Raw genomic sequence first — 25,118 nt, forward strand, 5'->3', positions numbered from 1 at the left:
TATTATAAAGCACATTTGAGGAAAATTGGGTTGTTGTTGTAGTTCGTTGTTAAAGTAGCTGCATGTGTTTTCACAACGTTTAGCTCACGAGTTATTGATCCGGGAAGTTCGAATCTGTGAATATACTGGCAACATTACTGAACTCCTTGACTTAAGCACTGACTGCATTTCTTTATATTTGAGTCCAACAAGTTCAAACTTATTTGTGTGCATTATTAACGTATGGAGCTGACTGAAACACTACTGCCAGCCAGAGGGAAGTGCTACTGCCAGCATTAAAGAGGAAGTGTTTGTCCGAGCTCACAACAAGGGAACGATAATATCTTTGCGAGGGAATGCAATATTGCGAGGGAACGCAAAAGATTTGAAAAAAAAATAAAAATAAAAATAATAATAATAATAATAATAATAATAATAATAATAATAATAATCCTCCCATCCCAAATTTCCACCACCACGTCCCTTTGGGGGCTCCGTATGTTTGTGCTTTCAATTAGGCATATTATTTTACCCTTTAGGCTCATTCAAAAACAAATTATATTTGCTTTCAGCCCCCTCTGTTGGTACAAAATAATCACAGTTTTGATCTTGTTATAAAACGCGGACATTTTGGGGGGCAGCAAGGGATACACACACACACACACACACACACACACACACACACACACACACACACACAGGCAAACTCTGGTCACCCTGTAGGCCTAAATAAAATGCAGCATCAGAGCAACCAATAGCCCAGTAGCCTATAAATACTGCACATATGACATGACAGAGTAATTAGTATTTAAATTAGCCTATCATTTTTAGTTTCATACTCTAATTTATGATATAATTTTTCATATTTAACACATAACTTTCATAGCATTAGTTCAGCTAGCCTATTTTATTTTATGTGTTAATGCACGTAACGTATACGTTTTGCAGTGTAAAAATAGTAGATGTTTTTGTTCAGAAATAAAGGAAAGAAAAAGAAAACAAAAAAAGTCTTCAATATTTAAAATGTATTATATTCTAATAGTTTTTTTTAATTCAATTTAAACAGTAAAACCATCATGTAACCCAAAACAACCCTTGAAATACCATCTAGTTCACCCTGGCCTTATATATTCTAGTGTGAATTTATTGTGTTTTCTCTCTTCCCCTAACAGCTGCCCTATTACAAAAATACTGGCACAATGAAGATGATTTGATTTTAACAGCAATACATCCATTGAGATCCGTGAACTTGACTTTTCGGAATAGACAGTTGGAGGAAGTAGTCAATTATGCTGAAATGAAAATGACTGTCATGATGATTATTAAATGTCCAAACCACACTCAATACGTTTCCAGCGACGGGACGGGGACATACTGGATATTTAATATGCATTGCAGTTTATATCAGAATGAAATGTCATTTACCCCAAATCGCCACGTGATGGCAGCAAATGACCGCAGCAGATAAACACCCGAAGTGATTTGGTTTTGTGTGCTAGGATTCCACCAAAATAAGCTACCTTTAGCAGTCACTGCCGTGTTTTGAAGCAGATATGATTGACCAGGGCTGGATGGACAAGAACCAGAGTAGACAACTAATAGTTTGTAACCCCATGGAGACGTAAGACATAAGCACACACCTCTTTATTCTTATTTTTAAACGTTCTTTTCTGTCTATCAATCAATAATGACCTGAATAAAATACGGGTGCTATTTGGGAGGACAAAGGAACACAAAAACGTTATCTGTCACTATGGTTACAGGAGTTAATCGAGGCTATCGTAAGTCAGAGAAGAGATCTGACTCTTCACTAAGCTCTGCCCCCCTTGTTTGCTGTTAACTTTTAATAAAATCATTAGACAGGATATTATCACATCATATAGAATTAAATGTGGCTGGATTTTCAGGCTGGAATGAAATGTGAAATAAAGCATTTAAAAAAAATAATTGTTTATTTACACAGTGATAAAACGGCAAATCACTTTAAATCAGAATTAAAGTCACCATGAAATCAAAACTGACACTTTTTATTTTTTTAAAGGAAAATTGCAGTATTTATTATAAATGATTTTATAATACACATCATTATCATCACATCATTATTTTTTAAATTTATGTGCCATGGCAATCTTTAATCAAAATAACTTTCCCTCCCCCTTTCTCTGATGATATATTTACTGGCGTAGGGCGGGACAAGCTGCAATAGCAAACAACTACTATCCACAAGAAGGCTTTAAAAACAGTTGAAATAGTGAAATAGTAAAGTCTTTTAATCTTTCCTTTGATATGTGATCTATTCTGATTAGTTATATACCCCTGTCTTGTACCTTTTCTGTTGTTTTTTTCTTTCTTTCCATTTTTTCTTGTATATTTGTTCTGTATGTGTTTCCTTCTTTGTTTATATAGTGTTCTCAATAATAATAATATTAATAAGATTCAACAATCTAATCAATTCCTGATGAAAAGATTATTTCAACTTCCGTTTCATGCTGACTGTTACGCTGATATCCACAGAAGACGAAGATGATGATAATAATCCAAGGTTTATTAAATAAATACTAACAAGAGAGCCAACATGTGAGACAGTGTGTCAAACACAAACAATACCGGACAATGAACAGAAAGAAGGGAGGAACTTAAATACACAGTGATGATTAACTAAAAGAAGAACAGCTGTGATGATTAGTGTTAGGGGCTGTTTACACGACACCGTTTTCAACTAAAAACTTGTTACTGTTCATTTACATGACAACGGCAGTTTCGGTTGCCTGAAAACGCAAACTTTTGAAAACGGGTTTCAAAGTGCAAGGTTTTTAAAACGATCTCTGTCTAAACAACACAAACCTGAATCTGTGAAAATGATGACATCATGCACATGCGTATCACATGTTCAGTCTATAGTGTTTCATCGCCATCTAATGGCCTGCCGGCAGAATACAGCGTTTTTAGTCGTTTTCACGTATTCATGTGAATGGGGATCGTTTTGACCATGGTGTCGTCTGTACACAGAAAACTCGAAACCGTTTTAAGCATATCGTTGTCGTGTAAACGTACCCTGTGTGTCCATGGTGACTGATGAGTGGCAGGAACTAGAACAAAGGGAACTTATGTCATGAATAAAAAAAAAATAAAGTCCATGAAAACCAACTAACTTAACATAACTGTGGCACTGACTTTAATATGTACCTTGTTTAACTTTCTATTTCTTTTCAATCACGTTTTAAAAGTTGCTCTCAACATCTTGCTGTACATTTCCTAAGGATATTTTCCTGCTGTTTGTTTTCACTGCAAGTGTAACAGCAACCTACAGCCGATCACAGACATGCCTGTGATATTGCCTAAATATATCTGAAGTTTACTGTCAAATATTCAAAGAGTATGGCTCTAACAATGGCAAGGTTATGGCCTAATAAAAAACATGACCAAATGTGCAAATGTGAGCTGTTTGAAAGCGTATAGTGAGACTGACTTGATTTTGTCAAGTCACTATGAAGCTTCTGCCATGATTTTCAGTGGTAAAAGAAATGTCTCTGATTGGTGGATCAGTCTTCAGGATAATGAGTATCAGTGATTGAAGGAATAGTTCACCCAAACTTTTACTCACTCACTTTCATGTTGTTCCAAACCAAGCACCATAAAGTATCATGAAATTGTGCTATATTTCTAGCCAAATTATGTTCTATATTCCACTATATTCCAAGCCATGCTTTGTGTGCAGAATTTCAGTCCAGAAGGGTGTTGACCACTGTGAACCGATAATTACAAAGACAAACACATTTTCCCTTTGGAATAAAGTGTCAAGACCAATTCACGATACTATGAATAAAATTAAACCAGGAACTTGAAAACAAATGGGGACACTTTTCATTTTCAAAATTCATACTGACTTCAACCTCAGTGACAATCACCTTGGTTGGCCGTAGCCTCGGGGTCTCATGGAGGCTGTGACCTGCACTGCGTCTGTCTTTTTCAAGACGTACGAGGCCTTGAGTGCTCCTGCAGTCTAATTCAACATGACAGATCAGGGAGATGGACACTGGGAGAGGACCAGAGGAAAATAAGTGAACAGAAAACGAAATGACAGTGAAGATGAAAGACATGTTCTTGGTGTGTAGACGCGTCCAGTAATGGCAATAATAAAATATTATTACTGGTGATCCTGGACTGACTGAAGGAAAGTAATGTAGACTCTAATGGAAATAAGATGAAATATGCATATGCTGGATGATTGGTGATTTTTGTGGTTCACAAGATGCAAAGTTACTGCTGCAGGTCATACATCAATCAAAGATACGTTAGGTGGTGTAATTTTATTAAAATGTAATTGCACATCTCTCACATCAACATCTTTACAATTATTCATGTTATGACTAAAATGGAAGCGCAGTATAATTTGATATACAACATATATTGGTTAGAAAATATATTCCTGCTCATTTTTACTTATTTAACAACAAAAAGAATCATTTCTATACAAAAGGTGTAAGCATCATTTACAATTTCCACACTTTATCTGAAGCTTGTAATGGATTGCTTGAACCTCCAAAAATGGTATGTTTATAGGTTAAAGAACATATAACGCATGTGCTGTGGTGTTTAACGGCCACTGAGACACAATGATAAGTGCACAAGGGGAATTTGCTTAAAACAAAAGCTAAAAAGCAACTCTTAAAAACCAATGGCAAAATGTATAAATCAGGTCAGTGTTTGTGTATGCTGTGGTAATAGTAGCCGTTCTTGTTTAAAAGCATGATCCTCTTAACACCGTGCCTAATGCAAACACTGAATCCTTTGTCTTCCATGTAAACTTTGATTGTTGTGCTAAGCAGCTATGACCATTCAAACCAAATAGCGACTAGACCAAGGGCGTAGTTTTGGTTTGAACATTGGGGGGTTGAAGTGTGAACCGTTTTAGCGGGGTTGCCGGGCGTGCTCCCTCTTGATGTTTATTTATTTGTTTGTTTGCTTATTTATTTATTTTTGCAAAATGGTCTTTTGTGGTATCATCCACACATGCAAAGCTGGTTGATACATAACTGAAATAAAATAATAGCCTGGGTAACAATTACTTGTTTACATAGAATAGGTTATATGATGTGTTTTATATAATTTAAGCACCTGAAACATTAGCAGTTTGACAGAGTGTTCTACTTCAAAGTGCCACGGGAAGTCAAGCTAACTTTACGTAACATTTTCTTTACAATAAGGTTCATTTGTTAACATTAGTTAATGTATTAACTAACATGAACTAACCATGAGCAATACATTTGTTACAGTATTTGTTAATCTTTGTTAACATTAGTTAAGAAAAATTTAGCAAAAATTCATTCACATTGTTTGTTCATGTTAGTTCACAGTGCATTAACTAATGTTAACAATATTTTAATAATGTATTAGTAAATGTTGAAATTAACATTAACAAAGATTAATAAATGCTGAGGAAGTGCAGTTCATTATTAGTTCATGTTAACTTAGGAACCTTATTGTACCCATTTTCTTATATTGAAATTATTTTCTACTCCTGAACAGTTCATCGGGCTCTTAATGATTTTGTCTCCGTCATCTCTTGGAACATTTAAAGGGCAGGTTTTTCCTATCAGTCATCATTAGAACACATTTTACACATGGCTCTTGATTCTAACTTGTACTTGCCCTTATGAAATGTACCATAGTTCGTGTAATTGTTTAACCGTAGCATTTGCTACAGTTAAACCATTCAAAAGCATGGCTCCTCATTAGGCCAATGTTGACTTTTTTCTTTTTTAATAATCTATAGAATTTGTTATGAAAAACAGCGGCCTACACATTTAGAAACTATGGCTACAACATGCCACAGTTGTGATATAAATCTATAGTGAAAAATCTATTCCCTTTTTATTATAAATTCTACAAGTTAGTCAAAATGTAACACTATAAATAGGCCTACTATAAAACGTGATAAATTCTAGTAAACGTGGTCAAGCTTTCTAATGTAAGTTGGTGCAAGATTATGTTTTCTCCTCTTTTCAGCAATCTTTTTAGTTTATGTGGCTGTTTTAGATCATGTTTGACTTTCTCCATAGCGTTTTAAACTGGTAAATTCTCAATAGAATTCAAATGGGTTGCACATTTTATCATCAGCTTCACGATAGGAACGGCTTGCGCAAATCTTATCACACTTTTGGAGTGCGCTGGCGAATGCACAGAGTATATGGTGATTCACGTGCCACTTATGCACAATTAAATAAACTGTGATTCAGTCATATTGCATTGATAATTGGTCTGTTCAACTTAGTGCTTATAAAAGCCCAGAATGTGCGATGTATATAACTAATTAATAGCCTGACGCAAACTATGCCCCTGGACAAGACATTTTGTCTCTTGGTTTGCGTAGCCCTGCCCCCGGCCATAGTTCTGATTAGCTGTGATTAACATGTCACATGCCAGTTTTGTTTTCAGTCTTATTCTGTCTGGTTTAGGCACGGTGTGAATAATACCTATAACAATAACAATATTAGCATCCACACCAACGGATGATAACATTCTGTTTATTGTAAGCACGTGCTGCGGTTATGTCATGTGCTGCTTTAAATGCTTGAGCTCTTTAAAGTTGAGTGGATTCTGATTGGTAGTCTTTTTATTTTTCATCAGCAAAAATCGTTCTGAAAGTGATTACAACAATATTATTCCTCTGTGTCGTTATCATTAAAGACTTCACTATTCTCATAGAATTAGGATGCTTATTAAAACTTTATCGTTATAATTATCATTATCGTTCCTTGGTGTGAACGGCTCTTAAGGACACAGCAGGGGAAGGTTTTGACCACTAGATGACTTCAGTTCATAATAATGACAGTCATCTTCATTTGAGCTCATAATTTGAGTTATCCACAGAATCAAATGATGCCAAATGTGAGTTAATGCTGAGCAACAACACAAAACCTACATAATGTTTATCTTTCATTTTAAATTTACATAGATTAAAATAGCCAGCCACATGTCTTCTCATCTGTTTGTCCGTGTACAGTCCGTTCGCTCAGTGCTTGTCTACATGGCACTGGAGCCCGTGCATTAAAAACAGCAATGCAGGACAAAGTCGGTGGCAGTCAGGGCTCTCGTTCTCCCTCGCCATCTCAGAAGTCCATAGATATGGAGCGCTGTCCCGGGTCCACCACGGTGGTGGTGTTGCTACTACGAGCATTGCCATGGTTACGGATGGTAATGCTCCCGCAGCCGCTTCCGATGCTGCCAGCAGCCCCTCCTACGCTCCCACCCCTCACGTAGATTTCACAGGGGATCTCCTCCATCACGCGGTCCTCGATCACCTGCTCGGCACAGTCGTGAGTCTGTTTGTATCCGTAGCAGCTCTTCTTGTAGGTGCCGGTGTTGCTGCTATTGAAGGTCTTCATGGGAGGTGGCTTGGAGAAATCGTTGTGGTAAGAGAGCTCCATTGAGCTGAGTGTGGTGCGGCTCTGCTTCATGCTGCCGCCCGAGGAGGGCTGGGCACCACAGTGGTGCTCGTGGATGCATCGAGACATGGTGGAGGAGCGCCGCAGCTTATGGTAGCCGTCCAGCTCATCCGACAGCTCAGCCAGGTCTGACGACAGCTCCTTGTCGCGGAGGGAAAAAAGCTCATAGTTGGGGGGATCGAACACTTCTTGGAAGCCGCCTTTGTTGAAGACCGGCGGCCGACGGGCCACTACCTTCTTACGGGGTTGCTTCATTTGCACCAGGATGGAGATGATGAGAAGGACCAGAACCACACCAGCGGAGATGCCGATAACCGTTCCGTGCGTCTTTGTGATTTGGTGAAAGAGTCCTGTGGACTTCCTTTCTGAAGTGGAGGCACAAAGAGTTTTTAGTCAAACAAACTTTAAGCCATAAAGAAACATAAAAGAGTCAAGAGTAAAGAGTCTATTTATAAAGCACATTTGATGAGCAAGACTTGCAATTTACTAGCAGCAGAAGTTGACTCATTCATTCAGAATACATTTCACCAAAATTTTCTGCCCAAAATGTGTGGACAGAGAAAATTCCGCTAAATAATACACTACTGTTCAAAAGTTTGGGATTAGTAAGATTTTTAATGTTTTAAGAAGTTTCGTCTGCTCACCAAGGCTGCATTTATTTAATTAAAAATACAGTAAAAACAGTAATATTGTGAAATATTATTACAATTTAAAATAACTGTTTTCTATTTGAAAATATTTTAAAATGTAATTTATTCCTGTGATGCAAAGCTGAATTTTCAGTCTTCAGTGTCACATGATCCTTCAGAAATCACTCTAATATGCTGCTCAAGAAACATTTATTGTGTACAATTGTACAAAATATTTGTGTACAATATTTTTTTTCAGGATTCTTTGATGAATAGAAAGTTCAAAAGAACAGTGTTTATTTGAAATATAATTTTTGTAACATTATAAATGTCTTTACTGTCACTTTTAATCGATTGAATGCATCCTCGCTGAATAAAAGTATTAATTTCTTTTGAAAAAAATAAAAATAAAAATTCTTACTGACCTCAAACTTTTGAACGGTAGTGTATAATGTTACAAAAGCTTTGTATTTCAGATAAATGCTGTTCTTTTGAACTTTCTATTCATCAAAAAATCCTGAAAAAAAAAATTGTACACAAATATTTTGTACAATTGTACACAATAAATGTATCTTGAGCAGCAAATCATCATATTAGAATGATTTCTGAAGGATCATCTGACACTGAAGACTGGAGTAATGATGCTGAAAATTCACAGGAATAAATTACTTTGTAAAATATGTTAAAATAGAAAACAGTTACTGTATTTTAAATTGTAATAATATTTCACAATATTACTGTTTTTACTGTATTTTTAATTAAATAAATGCAGCCTTGTTGAGCAGGTGAAACTTCTTTTAAAAACATTAAAAATCTTACCGATCCCAAACGTTTGAACGGTAGTGTATATAATATGCTTTGTCTTTTGATAGTTGTACACAACAACAAACAGCAACCAGTCCAATTTGTGAACAAATGATCAGTCAAAAAATCGGTTTAAATCAGTACAATGAATCAATTACTGAATCTGTCAGTGCGGTTTCTGAATGAACATATTAACTGACCTGAAGTTTACGTGAAAATGAGCAGTTAAAGGCACGCTACAATTCAAAAGTTTTGAGTCAGTCAGATTAAAAAAATATATACATAGTTCAGTCATGAAACTCTAGATGGTGCAGTCTGATGGGTCCTTAAAGCAAGCTGATGATAATTATAGCATTACCTATTTGGCACAAGCTGATTGGTTCCTCACACATTTAAATGGCTGGTTACATTCACTATACATGTAGCAGTTTGCAGCGCGCTTCAGAGTTCCTCTAAAACCCTACACCTTCCCCAGCTCCACCTGTATAGATCTGCTATGGGTTATTGATATATGCTATTTGTGCAGCAGCACTATGTCTTACTCGCAGCAGCGTATCGGCATATGTATTTGCAGTAGCAAGTTCCTGTACTTGCTCTGCAGCAGCAGCAATAATCAGCAGCAGCAATAATCTACAACAAAAGCAATAATCTGCAGCAGCAGCAATTCAGCAGCAGTGTAGCAGATCTATTCCGCCAAGACCAAATACTTTAACATTACCAAAAGTGAAACTTAAGATATTTAAGATGGTAAAAGAATATTTTAAATAAATGCTGTTCTTTTGAATTTTCAATTAATCAAAGAATCCAAAAAAATGTATCACGGTTTCCACAAAAATATTAAGCAGCACAACTGTTTTCAACATTAATAATAATAAGAAATGTTTCTTGAGCAGCAAATCAGCATATTAGAATAATTTCTGAAGGATCATGTGACTCTGAAGACTGGAGGAATGATGCTGAAAATTCAGCTTTGCCATCACAATAATAAATGACATTTTAAAATATATTCAAAAAGAAAATGGTTATTTTCGACCATAATAACATTTCTGTTTTACTGTATTTTTGATCAAATAAATGCAGCCTTGGTGAGCATGAGAAACTTTTTTTTCAAAAATATTAAAAATCTTACTGAACTTTTGAACCGTAATATATATTAAAAAATATTTTTTTAATAATAATAAAGTTGCAACATATGATATTTTAATAATAAAAACAACATTAAATATTGTTACAAAAATACAATGGTTAATTTTATAGAAGAATAGCACTTTAACCGCAAAAGGAGATTCGTCCCGTTCCAGGTCATAGGTCACTGAGGAAACAAAAGCTGGTGTTTATGCAGTAACTCACCCTTGCAGTGGTTCTCATCCCAGGGGTAGACGCAGTTCTGAACGCCATTGCACACTAGTGAGTTGTTGATGCACATGTTGCTGTGACAGAAAAAGGTGCTGCTAGAGCAGGGAGCTGAAAAACAGAACAGATAAAGAAGATTAAATCTCTTAAAAACAAGGCAACAGCAGCTCTTTATTCTCATAGCAGGGCGTCAGCGGCCGTCTAAAGAAATGTGCACCTCATGCCTGTGCCACAGGCTGTGTAGCGGGTGTTGAGCACAACACTATAAATCAAATATAACAGCCATCACAAAGCCCATCTGGCCAAGTTGCCATGAAGCTCTTTTCTGAACGAACGCTTAGCATGCTAGTCAGAGCGGAGGGTAACGAATAATGGAAAGAGAAGGAGGGGGAGATAAGCTTGTAATTGAAGGTGAGTGCTGATCTCTGGGGATGAATCCTTCAGGCTGTGTCTGCAAACCCTGACACTCATCTCCTCATCGTGTCTCTCACTTCTAGCTGCACAGCCTCATCCCTCGGCCTCCATTTTATGCCAAAACCCAACCACTACATTAGCGTCCTCCTTGCAACTGCAATGCTAGAGCCTGAGAGGGCAGGGAAACATCTCGTCCAGTTTATGTGACTAAGTGCTTCTGACACAGGATTGAAGAGGTTGTAACTTTCATTTCCTGGCAAGTTTCATGCTCCCACTATAGTGTGTTCATTTCCAAAATTTTTCTCTTGCCTTCCAACAATGGTCACTGACGACTACCAAAATCAGTACCAAAATGTACCTTACAAAACATATCACGGTTTTCACAAAAATATTAAGCAGCACAACTGTTTTCAACACTGATAATATTAAGAGAAAAGTTTCTTGAGCAGCAAATCAGCATATTAGAATGATTTCTGAAGGATCATGTGACACTGAAGACTGGAGTAATGATGCTGAAAATTCAGCTTTGCATCACAGGAATAAAATTACATTTTAAAATATATTACAATAGGAAACAGTTATTTTAAATTGTAATAATATTTCACAATATTACTGTTTTTACTGTGTATTTGTTTTGATCACATAAATGCAGCCTTGGTGAGCATGAGAGACTTCTTTCAAAAACATTAATGAATCTTACTGACCCCAAAACTTTTGAACTGATAATTTACACTGCCTGGCCAAAAAAAGTCACTGTCTGGAATAATAAAAAGGCAAATAACATGCACTTCTTGATGGAAATAACATTACAACATTTATTTCCATAAAGAGGTGCACCAATTTTTGGTGAAGATCTTGTATTGTCAATTCAAGAGTCAAGCACTCTGTAAAGTCTACTCCAGCACATCCCAAAGACTTTCAATGAATTTAAGGTCTGGACTCAGAGGTGCCAATTCACGTGTGAAAATGATTCTTCATGCTCTCTGAACCATTCTTTCACAATTTTAACCATGGTGAATCATGACATTATCATCCTGGAATATGGCCATGATGCGTCTTCCTGCATGGTTGTTTAAGAAATTAAAAGCTACACGCTCCATCAATTAGGGTTAGAAGAACTGCTCCCAAACACATAACATGCTAGAAACATAATAATTATGATCTAATCATAGACTCTTAAGTTTTTGCCTATTTAAATCCAAACAGCAACTTTTTTTTGGGCCGGGCAGTGTATTTGTGGCACCTGACCTGGCTCCCAAACTTGAATTAGTGTGTATTCTGATGATAAAAGGACAAATATGTTTTGAAAAGCAGTGGAAAAGAAAGTGAAAGTGTTGCTCATTGCCAAGATGGTAGTGAAGGCATTAAATGAACCAACTAATCCAAACACAACTTGGCTGTGTCAATCTATTCACAGCGCCACAAGGCTTTCAACAGTACAAACACTGTGATGAAAATCATTTGCAATTGCCACTACTTTTGCACTGTGACCAAGATTAATATTCAAACGGAGTTGACATTGAATGCTACAATTAATTCCTCTGATTATTCTGGCATTTATTAAAGTATTACAGACTAGAGCAAAAAATTTTTGCTCCATGGTAATTTTCCGTTTTAGCATTCAACCTTTAAACAGCCACTGTCCTGAAAAGCAAAGAAGGAAAATATGATATTTCATCCATACCCAAAATCTAATTCATGAAGTAAAGCTTCATTTAGTGTTTTCTTTCTTTTCAGCAGCAGCAGCAGATAACTTCCAATTTTCCATCATGACTGACCCATTAGCATGAGAAACGTGCAACACTATAGCCCTGTTATTTGATTTCCTGTGCAAAGGTTGGGCGAGTAATTGGCTTTTTGATATTACTGCTTTCTACAGAGATTACTTTAATTAACTTCACACTTTTAAATGGACAATTTTTAAATGACAAAACAGGTTAGAGTCAGTTCCCATGGATCATAGCATATTTCAGTCTATTATTCAACATCTTTACTCTGACATTTCAAGCAACATTTGTGATAAACTTACATGCTTGAAAAGAGCTTGTTTCCATTTCTGCATGATAAATTTATATTGGATTAAAAGGTGGAATGTCCCTGGATATAGACTTTGAAGACTATGAGTGTTGACGGTTAACAATATTTCATCCCAGCGCGTGTAACAGTCAAATTGAGATGTACAGCAGCATTTTCTCGCAGTATATTAAGTTTTTATGTTAATGGCATGTAAATCCTAATGAAATTTGGCACATTATAATCTGGGGAACTGTCCTGTTCTCTTTGTTTTCGTGCTGTTTTCATACTGCGGTTAGCAGAAGACTTGCAGTCCTGGAAAGGCAGACTCTGCCTAAAGCACATTACAAAATGAAATATAAATGATGTTTCTACCCAGCCTGCTGGCTTTACCTCCTTTTCTTTTTTTGCTAGCTGACGTGGCACAGACTTATCCAAAGGTCACATCCATCCACACTAATTTTCTAGCACCATGAAAGCCACTGATTTAGCCATGAAATATGAATGCTGAACTCACTACTTCTCAATTCAATGGTACAAGTGGCCACTAATAGTGTTCACTATGATTTGTACATTGTTAGATACTCACTTTGTCTATGTCTTTCTGTATTAGTTACCAATATTGTACATCCATACTGCTGTAATTGTAACGTTAAGAACGTCTATACTCACGATCCACAAATGAGGTGAAGAGCATGCGAAAACGGCTGAGTCTGCTGCTCTCATCGGCCCACATGCGCACGACACCCACGCCAGTATCCAGCATCACGTCATTGGCCACCGTGCTGCAGAACTTTGCTTTCAGGTTCTCAATGGCGCTGCTGCCGTCATACACGGCCACAAAGTTCTTCTTGCACTCATTTGAGTGCTCCATCTGGTACTCGAGGAAGCGAAGGTATATCTGCAGGGAAGAAGCAACCTTTAAGTGCATCAGCTAGATTCTGTAAAATGCTGACTCGAACAGGACAAGAAAGAATACAGCAATTTGCAAAAGTGGAATTTTGAGCAGAATGGAAAATATTGCTGCATTTTAGTCTGACACAGAGTGAACTGATCTGATCTATGGGGACTGATTACCAAGAATAACAAAAAAAGCTCCTGGCTATGTTTTCTTAAAGACACAGGCATAAAATATTCTCAAAAAAGATGCTCCTCGTAACTCTAATGACTTATCTTTATGCTTTGTAATCATTCACTCTTCTGCCAAGTTCTTCAGGGATGTTTTTTTAGCCTGCTAAGTGTTCCGGTCTGCTTAGTGCAGGTAATCCCTGGGCCATCTTAATGCGGTTTTCCTCCCTCAGTCTTATTCCTAGTACTTGCTGATTCGGCTCTACCGCCATTTCTGCATCATTGGCCTAATACTTGCTGTTACTGCATTGCTAATTTGAGCTCTCCTTGAAAAGTTTTCTCAGCAGAAAAAGGGTCGGGGGGCCTGATGGCCTCCTGCCTCTTGTCAGGTTTAAGGTGCTCATATATCTGCCCGTGGCAGAAGAGCAAGGGTCATCTGATTTGATGAACTGTGCAAGTAAAGGAGGAGCCACCAAGAGGGTCACCTTGGACTGAGGAAGGGCACGGATGGTCCAGATGCAGTCCAACGCGTCTCCATTTTTTATTTTATCCTCTTCTTCCACCTGACTGGAGCGGATGACTCCATCTGAACCACTGATCTCAAACTGGCAATCTGCCGGAGGAAAAGGTTGGAAGCAAGAAAATACAGTGGAGAGAGAAATTAGGAAATAAGAAAAAACTAAAGTGGTACTAGCAAAAAGAAAGCAAGAGGAAGCATTGACTACAAATTGGAGGCAAATAGAGGGTTTTTGAAGAAAACAGAAATGGAAAGTCTGACAAGAGACACGAGATAGGCAGCATAAGACCAACAGAGAGAGGGAGGAGTGGAGGATGTCAGTAGCAGATAGCCTGCAGCCTGCCGCAGAGAATAGAAAGCACTTCAGATGGAATTGAAGTGGGGGGTGAAAATATTGAGGGGCTTACCTGGAATTGGATTTAGCAATCCACCGACGTGCAAATGAAAATCTGGGTCTGAAATGATAAGACAGATATCGCATTACCCAGATAGCACACACTGTAAATCCCATGCTCCAAACGTGCAATAAAATCCAGTTTAAGAGAGCCGAGGGTGCTGTGGTGCAAAGATCTGCCATTTGATCTAATAGGTGGAATTTAGTGTTTGTCTTATTTGACCTTAAACACATAGAACATCTGAAACTTTTAAAGCTACTGCATCTGGATGTTGCCCAGAATTTTAATGCCTAAAAATCCATTGAATCAAGTAGAAGTATTGGTATCACTTTACAATAAGGTTTCTTTAGTTAACATTAGTTAACTACTTAACAACTTACAAAACCATTTATTAATCTTAATTTCAACATTTACTAATACATTATTAAAATCAAAAGTTGTATTTGTTAACATTAGTTAATGCACTGTGAACAAACATGAACAAACAATGAAGGACAGTATTTTTATTAACTGACATTAACAAAGATTATCTGTAACAAATGTATGTTCATTGTTAGTTCATGTTAGTTAAGACATTAACTAATGTTAACAAATGAACCTTATTGTTACTTAAGTATTTGTATTCAAGTATAAGGACAGCATAATGACAGCAAGCTTGCATTAATATTTCCTACACTGAAAACATATTAACCTAAAATATGTACTTCATGTAATATAATCTCTAAATTAATATATTTTGTTCAAGAAAAAAAAGAATAAAAGAAAAAAAAAAAAAGAAAATCAATGAATTAACCTAAACAAGATTACACCAACAACAGAAATTATAGCAACAATTGCAGGTTTCCACATTTTACTGTGTACAATAGTGGCCATAAATGAAAAAATAGTTATCAGAACTGTTGTGAAATCTAATTTACATGAGGAAGATGATCACATTTATATCTGAAGGTAATTAATCTGCATAGAATGGAATCTAAATCACAAAGTGCAGCATTTACTGAATACAAAGTCCTGTTTGTGTGTTTATCACTGTGTGTAGAACATACATCAAAGTCCGACAGACAGATAAACAATGCTGCAGTGTGAAACAGGCCTAAGAAGTGACGAGCAAGGACTCTTTACAAGGTCCAGAGCATAAAGGCTATCTATTTAAATTCAGAATGCATTTATGAATTCAGTTATTCACTTATTGCTTTCACTGTCCGGGTTGGTGAACGTGATTTCACCAAGTAGAACATATTCCTAGATCAACATCCCTGTTGATCCTGGAACAACATTCCAATCAACCAATCAGATTTGAGGGATAAGTTTACAGTTAATGTGTGCTTACAACAAGTCTTAGGGGCTTCTACACCATTCTTATTCACCTATCATTTCCCTCTGATTTAAGGTATACGTTATAGATATGGTTAGGGGTAGGGATAGGGTTAGGACTATATGGGATGTTGTTCCAGGATCAACAAATGATGCTTGATCCAGGAACAAGTCTTACTTGGCAAAATGATGGCGAATGTCAGGGTTACCTGCTATAAAAGTGTATTTGACACGGAAGCCTAAGCCTTCAAGCTCCTCATCACTGGTGAATTTGATCCACATGAAGCGGCCCGTGGAGGTGACCACACCGGGACTCTTTGGCCCACAGAAGCGATCAATAAGAGGGGAGAAACCGAAGGGACCATCCCTTATCTCAATGTGGTCGAAGCGGCACTCGAAGGACGGCTCGATATAGTACGTTTTGTCAAAGGCCAGCTGAATTCTCTGCCGAGGGAGAGCTGCAGGAGAGAGGGAGTCGAGAATGAAAGAGCAAACATTATATTTAGTTTATAACTATAGAGTATGTGTCACTGTAAGCTGTGCTGGAGGAACCTATTTTCTATTCCCGACAATTGGAAACACAATATTACTACATTATACAATTATAATAATCCGCCAGTCAAACACAGACTCTGATACACACACACACACACACACACACACACACAGGGAATATTTATCAAAATGAACACAGATGTCACATCCACATTATATCCATTGCCCACATTATGAACAGTCTACTACAAATGAAGATAAACTCTCTTTCATAACCCTGTTGAAAGAACTTGATAGACCATTATATTGCAATGCACATTTCATTTGAATTAATTTTGAGTTATTAAGACGAATACAGAAATGTCCACAGTAATCTCCAGTTTGTGATGTACAATAAATGCACAAACATGTAGTACAATGAAACAACCACTATCCGCTAACTCGATTTGAATTTAGGTCACCTGCTTGAGGCACAACAACCATAATCATATCAGTCTCTGAAACAAATAACCAATGTCACTGCTGATTTAGGTTTGTTCAGCTGTATTTGCAGCAGCTTGCATTAAAACTACAGACTCTGCAGAATCTACAGTCATTTATCAAGGGAAAAAAAAGCTCCTTTCTGTTCTGCATATAAAGGCATATAAATATGCATAGGATTATTACTATCCATTCAGTTAAATAAGTTACTAGGGTGAATTAAGATAATGTGGGTCGTTGGGTAATGTGGAAGCTTAACTAAGTTCTGACTAAACCATGTACATTTTTTCTACATCAAATTCAAGTGTTTGTTAAAATGTTCATACTCTAGCTAATTTTTCTTATTTTTTGGTCTGAAGTGGAAGCAAGCTGCATCGGTCAAAAGTGTTGAAAGCTGAAATCCAGCCGATAGTAGCCATATTTATTTATTCTACAAAAACAAAAAACAATGCAATAAATACATTTACACTGATCTCACAATAATAACCCGTTTAAAATAATTTTCTTTTTCTTCAAAAGGCTTATACATGACATGCTGTCAGATTGTTTTTGAATATATTTGCTTCGTCCACAGGGGGCGCTCTTGTACTGCTTGAAATACTGTTACGCCAGTACAAAATTGTGTTATTCACACTTGTATAGTTATACTGAGATGCACTAGCATATGTTGTTAAGAGAATATAATTAGTGGTGGATATACCATAATAATAAAGAGAAGAGAAGTTCCTAGAGGCAAAATATAACACTCCCATATTAGCAAACATTGTTAACTTGAGGGAGACATCAATCATGCTGTCATTAACAGTTCCTGACAGCTTGACATCTAACAGCTGAAGAATAGCCGGAAAAACTTCTTTCATTTGCTTTTAGGGAGGTTACCTTCTAGGATGTACACACACTCCTTGTTGGGTGGATAGGAGTTAGGATAGTTTGGAGATGTAAACAGCCCTCCATTGATATTCCGGGTCCACTGGCCGCACTGCTCAGCGTTTGACAGAGATTCACCTGCATTCTGCGTCTCTGTGAGAAAAGATGAATTAAAGGAGGGGAAACAGGAAACAGGAACTAAATACAGCTAAGATTAGCAATTACTGAAGCAGTGTGAAGAGACTGAGTCAGTATTTTGCAGATGGTAACAGTTCTCTGTCATCAACATTTGCTTGAATGGTCACTGACCATACAGTTGGATACTGATTTGACTAAGAACATTTTTACATATTTATTTTAAGCTTCCAAAGAAAGATTTTGACAAAAACAAATATTTATCATTAGTCTGATGAAAGGAAGCATTTGTTTTGCATTTTTAATGAGTTTAAACATTCTACATTTACTGGCCAGTTTACCCACAAACTGCTAAGAAACTAAAAGCAAATTGAGCTGCACAGGAACCCTCTGCAAGCCCAGTGCAAAAATGTGTACAGATAGGACTGTCACAGTTGACAGTTCAGATATGAGAGTGATAATGTGCGAGTCATACCTTTAATTTTCTGCGCCAGGGCAAATCCCTCTTCTATTACAATGAGGAGAACCCAAGCTGAAAACAAGAGTGAGCAAGAGCATGTCAAATGTTAGCAGACAAAAATAGGCATGTGACATCACATATAACCACAATTATGTCCTTCATCTGACACTGTACTACCATATATAAGACTGGGAAATACTCTATCAGTACTGAAAAACAACCATACCAGATATGATTCCTGAAGTGCTTTGCTGTTGGTCCAGTATACTCGGATTCAGACAAATCTTATGTTGGTGAGAACCTTAAAAACTACAGCGCAGAATCTATAAATCTTATTTGACTGATCCAGTCTTGTCTCTCTCTGTCTGAATACGACTGCCCACAGCCAGCAGTGATTCATTGTGCGGACTGTGGAGGCAAAGGCCAGGGGTGATGTGGGCACAAAAACATGAGCACATTGATCACCCAAAACTCCTCTATTATTCTCCAAACCTTGCATCAGGACAGGAATAAATCTAGCAGACCGATCAATCGTTTAAGATCCTTGTCATGTCATAACACATCATGGACTTGACGCTTATCTCTGACATGAGGCCAGATGGTCAAAGAATCCCTGCCTCAAAAATGTGTAATTAAGTGACAAAGTATCATGCACAGCCACATTGTTCATTTAATTATGATGCAATATTAATTTATTTCCTTCTGGATTTTGTGAGCATTAATTATCTACACAGCAGATAATTAATTAACAACTATGTGCTTATAATTGTTGGTCGCTGAAACTGTATTGAGAATGCAGGAAAACCCATCGCTTTCAGACCATTCATTTGCCATTCATTCAGTATGATGAGATAACCTGGAGACAGCCACAAGGGCATTATGTCAAGAACGGCGTGCCTCGGCTTTCATCCTGCTACACATTTTACAGTCAGTGTACAAATGAAATCAAATGGACCCTTTTCACATTTCCAGAGTTCACATTTCTCATTAGCGAATGTCGTCATATCTGGGTAAACTTGTGAATGGGAGAATACATCAAATATATATAAAAAACCCATTACAGCGTTTCCACAACTTTTCAAAAGAAGAAAAAATAAATAAATAAAGAGATTATGGCAGTCAGAAGGAATTTACAGTCACCTCCACAGCAATCTATTAGAAACACCCTCATAGCACGCAATGCAAACTGGTTTTAGTTTTTGTAATTTAATGGTAATATAACAAGTATAGCGTTATAAATGTAATTATTTTTTAATGAAAATATATTTTGAGAAAAACTTTGCTAGATGTACAATGTTAATAATAATGTCATCAAAGTCTGTGAAAGGGGTCCATAACTTTCTGTTATTCATTTTTAAGGGGAGCAGTCTGTTTGAGAGGTTTGTCTTGTGCGATCAGAATCGTCTTTTGGCGCCTCAACATTGTTAGATGATCTAAAGACATTGTAATCAAAACATTTTTTTGTGATATATATGTGATGTGTAAATCTATAATAAAGTAATAAAAGCAATGACAGTAGGTCTACTTATGTCAATGCACTGTCTGATACTGAACTAAGGAATTTGTTGCTATGGTAACCAGGTACACACGACATCTGACATCTGAGTGTTTCGAAGGCTGCACACACCGGAGGTGGCATTTGTTGACTACATACGTCATTGAAACTGTCTCATTTCAGAAAAGTAACCATTACATAGCAACCATTACGTTGTTCGCACAATACTGGAATTTCTAACTTTGATACGATACCTCAAAAAAAAAATCGAGATTCGATACCATTTTCGATACCACTGAGAAAAAAAACTGCCATATATACTGCCATATAGATATTTTTAATATTATCCCAATTGTTTTTGTTTAACCATTGAAAATCTGGTCAATCAATATTTTCATGCTTCAAAGAGTATGACACGTAACAGTAATCCATATGAATTGAGTGGTTTAATCCAAGCCTTCTGAAGTGACACGATCACTTTATATGATGAACAGACTTTATTTGGGCTTTCGATAACATATAAACATTGATCAATTACCATTACAATTATCTCACTTAAGTGTTAGCTCACTCAGTGTATTTGTGTTTTTACAATGGGGTAATTTTGTTGCAATAGCTCACACTCAGCACAAGGAAGCTTGATTTCAAACTTTGAACTGAATTTATATATGTAAAAAACAAGTAAACAGTCAGTAATAAAATGAGAAAAAATAAATTACAAGTAGGCTAGTAGCAAAAATAAATACAATAGAATGAAGATACAAATGGAATAAACAGTGCTTTAAGTTTTTCAGTTAGGTCTAACAGTAGTAGTCAGGTAAAAATACTACAGAAATGGAATAAAGTAAACAATCGTCCCCTTGGAATTATAAGGTTCTATCTGCATTCTGAGCAGTTCTGAGATATTGAGCTTCAAGTTTTGTATTCCATTTGACTTTGTAGACAGAACCTTTTTGTTTTTTAAATAAGTTCCAAAATGTACACAACTTTAAAAAAAACATCACATAATGTAAATAAATTGTCACAGAATAAGAATATGTGAATAACTCAATTTTGACAAAAATGTCAGATAGAACCTTATAATTCCAAGGGGACAAAGTGTAAAATAACACTGGATAGTCTTCATTGCAAAAAACAAAACAAAAAACAAATTTAATACAGATTAATTCTTACAATTAAAGCTACAAATGTTCAGTCAAGAGCAGTAAATGATTGTCTTTGTCTTTTGTTCTTTGATTAACATTAATGACACAGACGGGAGCAGGTTTATTAGACCGCTGTCACTTTAAGAGCAAGCGCACGGATCTAAGGCTACATTCAGTTCAGACTGTCAGTCCAAATCCGGTTTTTGTACATATCCGATTGAATCCGATCAGATTTAGCAAGTGTGAACGGCCAAATATCACATGAAATGTGATTTTAAAAAATCTGTTTCAAGCTACATTCATATATGGTTCGAAATCCTATTCAAATCGCATTTCTGGAAATCAGTTTCAGTCTGACTGCTCTGATTGAATTTTGCGTGGTTTATGTGAATTTCTTACGCCACGTAAAAATGTAAATATCAGACGTTGTTATAAGAAACATGCTGAAAGTCACTGCAGAAACAAGCTTGTGTTGTTGCAAAGTGCCAGACAAGCAGAAAATGACAATACAACAAAGAGACATGTTTTGAAACCGGCAGAGACAACTGTGGGAATAATGCTGTGCATACCAGCCTCCTACGTTTCTGCCGAAGCCTCATAAAACGCAGTAGTCCAGCGCAGCGGCTACACATTTCCATGGGTTAAATAAGACAACATCTGTATTACAAACCCCTCCATGCTGAGTTTTTTGTTGTACCAACATTATGTACCAACACAATGTCATTGTCATAGAAACCAATGCAGATATTCCAGAAAAGGAAAGAGCGGCATGGACAAACAAATCGGATCTGAACAGTTGCGATACACAATGTGGGCAATTTTAGATCAGATTCCAATCGGATACACAAATAATCAGATTTGGACTGACAGTGTGAACGTAGCCTAATATACAGACATTTTGACATCATTTTGTGTGTATTTGACCGTTTAAGTGCAATAATCCACAAAAAATAACTCAATTTGATACTCGCAACTCGTGAGCTGTTTGAGAGAATGTTTTATGTTTGCGCGCTCTGGGTGTTAGCACGAAACTTGGGGAAATGAGTAAAATTATGCTGAAATTCGGGCCCTGTAACACCAATACTATTCAAACGGAGCGAACGAGACGAGTGAGTGAAAGGAGGCGGGTGTGTGTCATCTTGCTCTCGGAGAGAAGAGAGAGCGATAAAGTGCAGCAGGTATACCGTATCGGTGCATCTATACTGCGGGAAATGAGTATTGGAACTGTTTCAGATATTTCATCGATATGTATCGAAAAATCTATATTTTTGACAACACTACTGCAAAGTAAGAAAGAAATTACAGTAATTCACGTCTCACGAGAAATACATTTTATAATGGTTACTTTTCTGAAATGCGTCTCAACGACAAATACGACCTCCGGAGGGCGCAGCCTTCAAAGTGAACGAAAACTTTACTAGGCTACTTTTGTGGTTACAGAAACCTTGTTTGAAAATACTGATGAAATATATATTTATGAATATTTGTAAATAAATATGCACGAGCATTTTTCATAAGTTTCTGATGAAACACTGTTATTATTTATAACTTGTTTATAGCCAATATATAACCAACTGTGCTAGGGGCGCCAAAAGACAATTCCGTGACAATTCCTACTGTCTACTCGACTTAATATCATCGTAGATTTATTTGCTAACTACAAATTAAATTGCACGTTTGGCGAAGAGAAGTCAAACACGACAATCTCCGACTGATAAAACACGCCGCTCACGCTAAAGGCAGAACCGTATGTTTCACAAGTCTCGAAGAGATGAAGCGATGTCAGACAAACACACACATGAATGAATGATGAACTTAAGAGCTCTTTTGGGATTATCTTATGTGATGAATATTACGAGATCAACAAGGAATCGTTTTAAATAGCACACGACTTATAAACGCAAACATAAAATGCATAATGAATGTTTTAGAGCTTAATTAATCGAGTTTTGTCCTCAAAATGAGGATGTCAATAGTCCACATAGGAATCCTATGATAGGATCCGATTTGCTGCATGAAATATCTTGTGTGCTGTCTGGTTTCAAATGAGCACACATCTGGGATGAGCCCCACGGGACGAAGTGGTAAAATGTTATGATAGGCCTATAGCCTATTTGAGCAAGGTGTCTATACAAACACCAAAACAGATCTCTCCACGAAGGGGGAAAAAAAACTTTATTCTCGCGTGATTATAACTTTATTCTGTCACTAATCAAACAGATTCAGCTATTTTCCACTGAGCATGTGAACTATTAGTGTAATTTTAATTACTGCAGCCTATTCGACAGTTAATTAAAGGCAGGTGACAAGATTTACCCGCCGCATATCACTTAGGACTATAAATGCCTCGAACTAATTACTCATACTTATGCTAAGTAGCCTACTGCATTTCTTAACAGATACTGACTTTATTACTTTAGTTTATAATTTTGACTTTCTCCAAGGCCACACTCAAATAATAATAATAATAATAATGCTAAAAATAATAAAATAAAATAAACAGTTGGATTATTTGATAGACGCATCTCGCTATAAGCAAAAATAGTATACAGTGTTAATGCAGAATCAACAATTATTTGGTTGTAATTCAGTTGAGTGCAAATTAATTTAGGTTAGTGTGAAATTGGCCATCATCATTTTGCATATTCATATAAAACGTAGGCTACTTGGTGAAATTTTGAAGACTTACACATTTTACATGCAGTGTTCATATTGCCTTGTGATTGCAAAAAATGATAATAGTAGCGAACAACATGTTGCCATTCTGAAAAATTCTTGTATAACTATAATGCTAAAATAATTATAGTGATTTGTATATTTATATTTATTTGTAATGTATAACATGAACGCTGCCATACAAAGCGTTACCCCGTGTGTGTGTGTGTGTGTGTATATATATATATATTATTTTTTTTTTTTTTTTTTTTTTTTTGCAGTGGTCTGACTAATTAGCAAATTGGGAGTTAATGAAAAATACTTTCCCCAATATACATTTACTTAAATCTCAGAGACATGGCTCGTCGAGGGTCATGAAGGTTGGGCTCGTGCTCCAGCTGTGGCACGCGGGAGCTGTCACTTCAGCACTCTCGCGCCGCTTCTGCAAATGCCACGCGCTCACGCGGCGAACTTGCAAGAGATGCTGCAGAAATCTAATGCAACTCGCCTTCTGTTGTGTTACAATACAGCTTTTAACGTGAAAATTACATTTTTGATGGCTAACAATGACAAAAAAACATTTCCTATCATACAAATGACCAATGGTTTAATGAATATGAAGCAAATAACGCAAAGGGATTGATTAGCCAGATTTCCTTGGACAGACGCTATATTGCTTATAAACAAAAGCACACCTGTAGGTGGCGACGCGATTTATGTTTAGCCCTGAAAAACTTGTTAGACACGGCTCTATATTGTGAATGTTGAGCTGCATTTGTTGCAGCAACGGCCGTTTAGGACCAAACCGCGCTGTGTGGACAGACACGGGAAAAATAAATGTTAAACTCACCTCTGTGCATTTCCTCTAGCTGTGAATTACCGCTGCGTCCGCCTTCGTGAGCTCTGTAGGCGAGCTTTATCTCTCCATTTTACCAGACCTACAAATCCCAACTTTTCTTCGATCTCGTTAATCCCATTCCTCAAGCTGTAAAGAAACCACAGTATTCCTTACGAAGAACGCGCACCTCGAGTCTGCCTGACAAGTTGTAAATGAGTTTATAATCCTGTTGAGAAATGTGCTTTGTAAATCCACATGCAGTGTACTGCCATTCAAATACGCGTCGCGGAGACTCCGGGGAGAGAGGCGGGTCTGCGAGAGTCTCGGGCTGAACTGAGGTGATTGCACTAAACGAGGCTCATTTGAGCTTCGGGCGCTGCTCGCTTGAATGAGCAGCATGTACGCATGCGCAGTTCATGAGAGTAAGACGCGGAGAGCGCGGTCAAGTTAAGGTGACGTGATTCGCCACGGCCGCAGCATCCTAGCGTATTGATTTATTCTTTATTGAGGAGTTGGGTAATTTACTGTAATGCAGTCTGCTTTTTGACTGAGACGGTTTAGATACACAACGGCCCTCAGTCACGACTTTATTTAAATCATTTGACGATTGTCTT

The 25,118-nt window shown here is 37.0% G+C and overlaps 1 protein-coding gene across 1 annotated transcript; it reads right to left on the minus strand.

The window, feature by feature from the left end:
- Positions 1 to 4,270: 4,270 nt before the first annotated feature.
- On the minus strand, positions 4,271 to 24,886 carry LOC127516605 (neuropilin and tolloid-like protein 2). Its single transcript, XM_051901375.1, has 9 exons — positions 24,517 to 24,886; positions 18,387 to 18,443; positions 17,789 to 17,929; positions 16,144 to 16,392; positions 14,633 to 14,680; positions 14,194 to 14,321; positions 13,313 to 13,541; positions 10,211 to 10,324; positions 4,271 to 7,792 (listed from the first exon to the last, which is right to left on the minus strand). The coding sequence occupies exons 1-9, from the start codon at positions 24,524 to 24,526 to the stop codon at positions 7,092 to 7,094; spliced, it is 1,677 nt and encodes a 558-aa protein (XP_051757335.1). The 5' UTR covers positions 24,527 to 24,886; the 3' UTR covers positions 4,271 to 7,091.
- Positions 24,887 to 25,118: the final 232 nt, after the last annotated feature.

This window comes from Ctenopharyngodon idella, chromosome 7 (genome assembly GCF_019924925.1).
Source record: "Ctenopharyngodon idella isolate HZGC_01 chromosome 7, HZGC01, whole genome shotgun sequence".
NCBI classification, from domain to species: domain Eukaryota; kingdom Metazoa; phylum Chordata; class Actinopteri; order Cypriniformes; family Xenocyprididae; genus Ctenopharyngodon; species Ctenopharyngodon idella.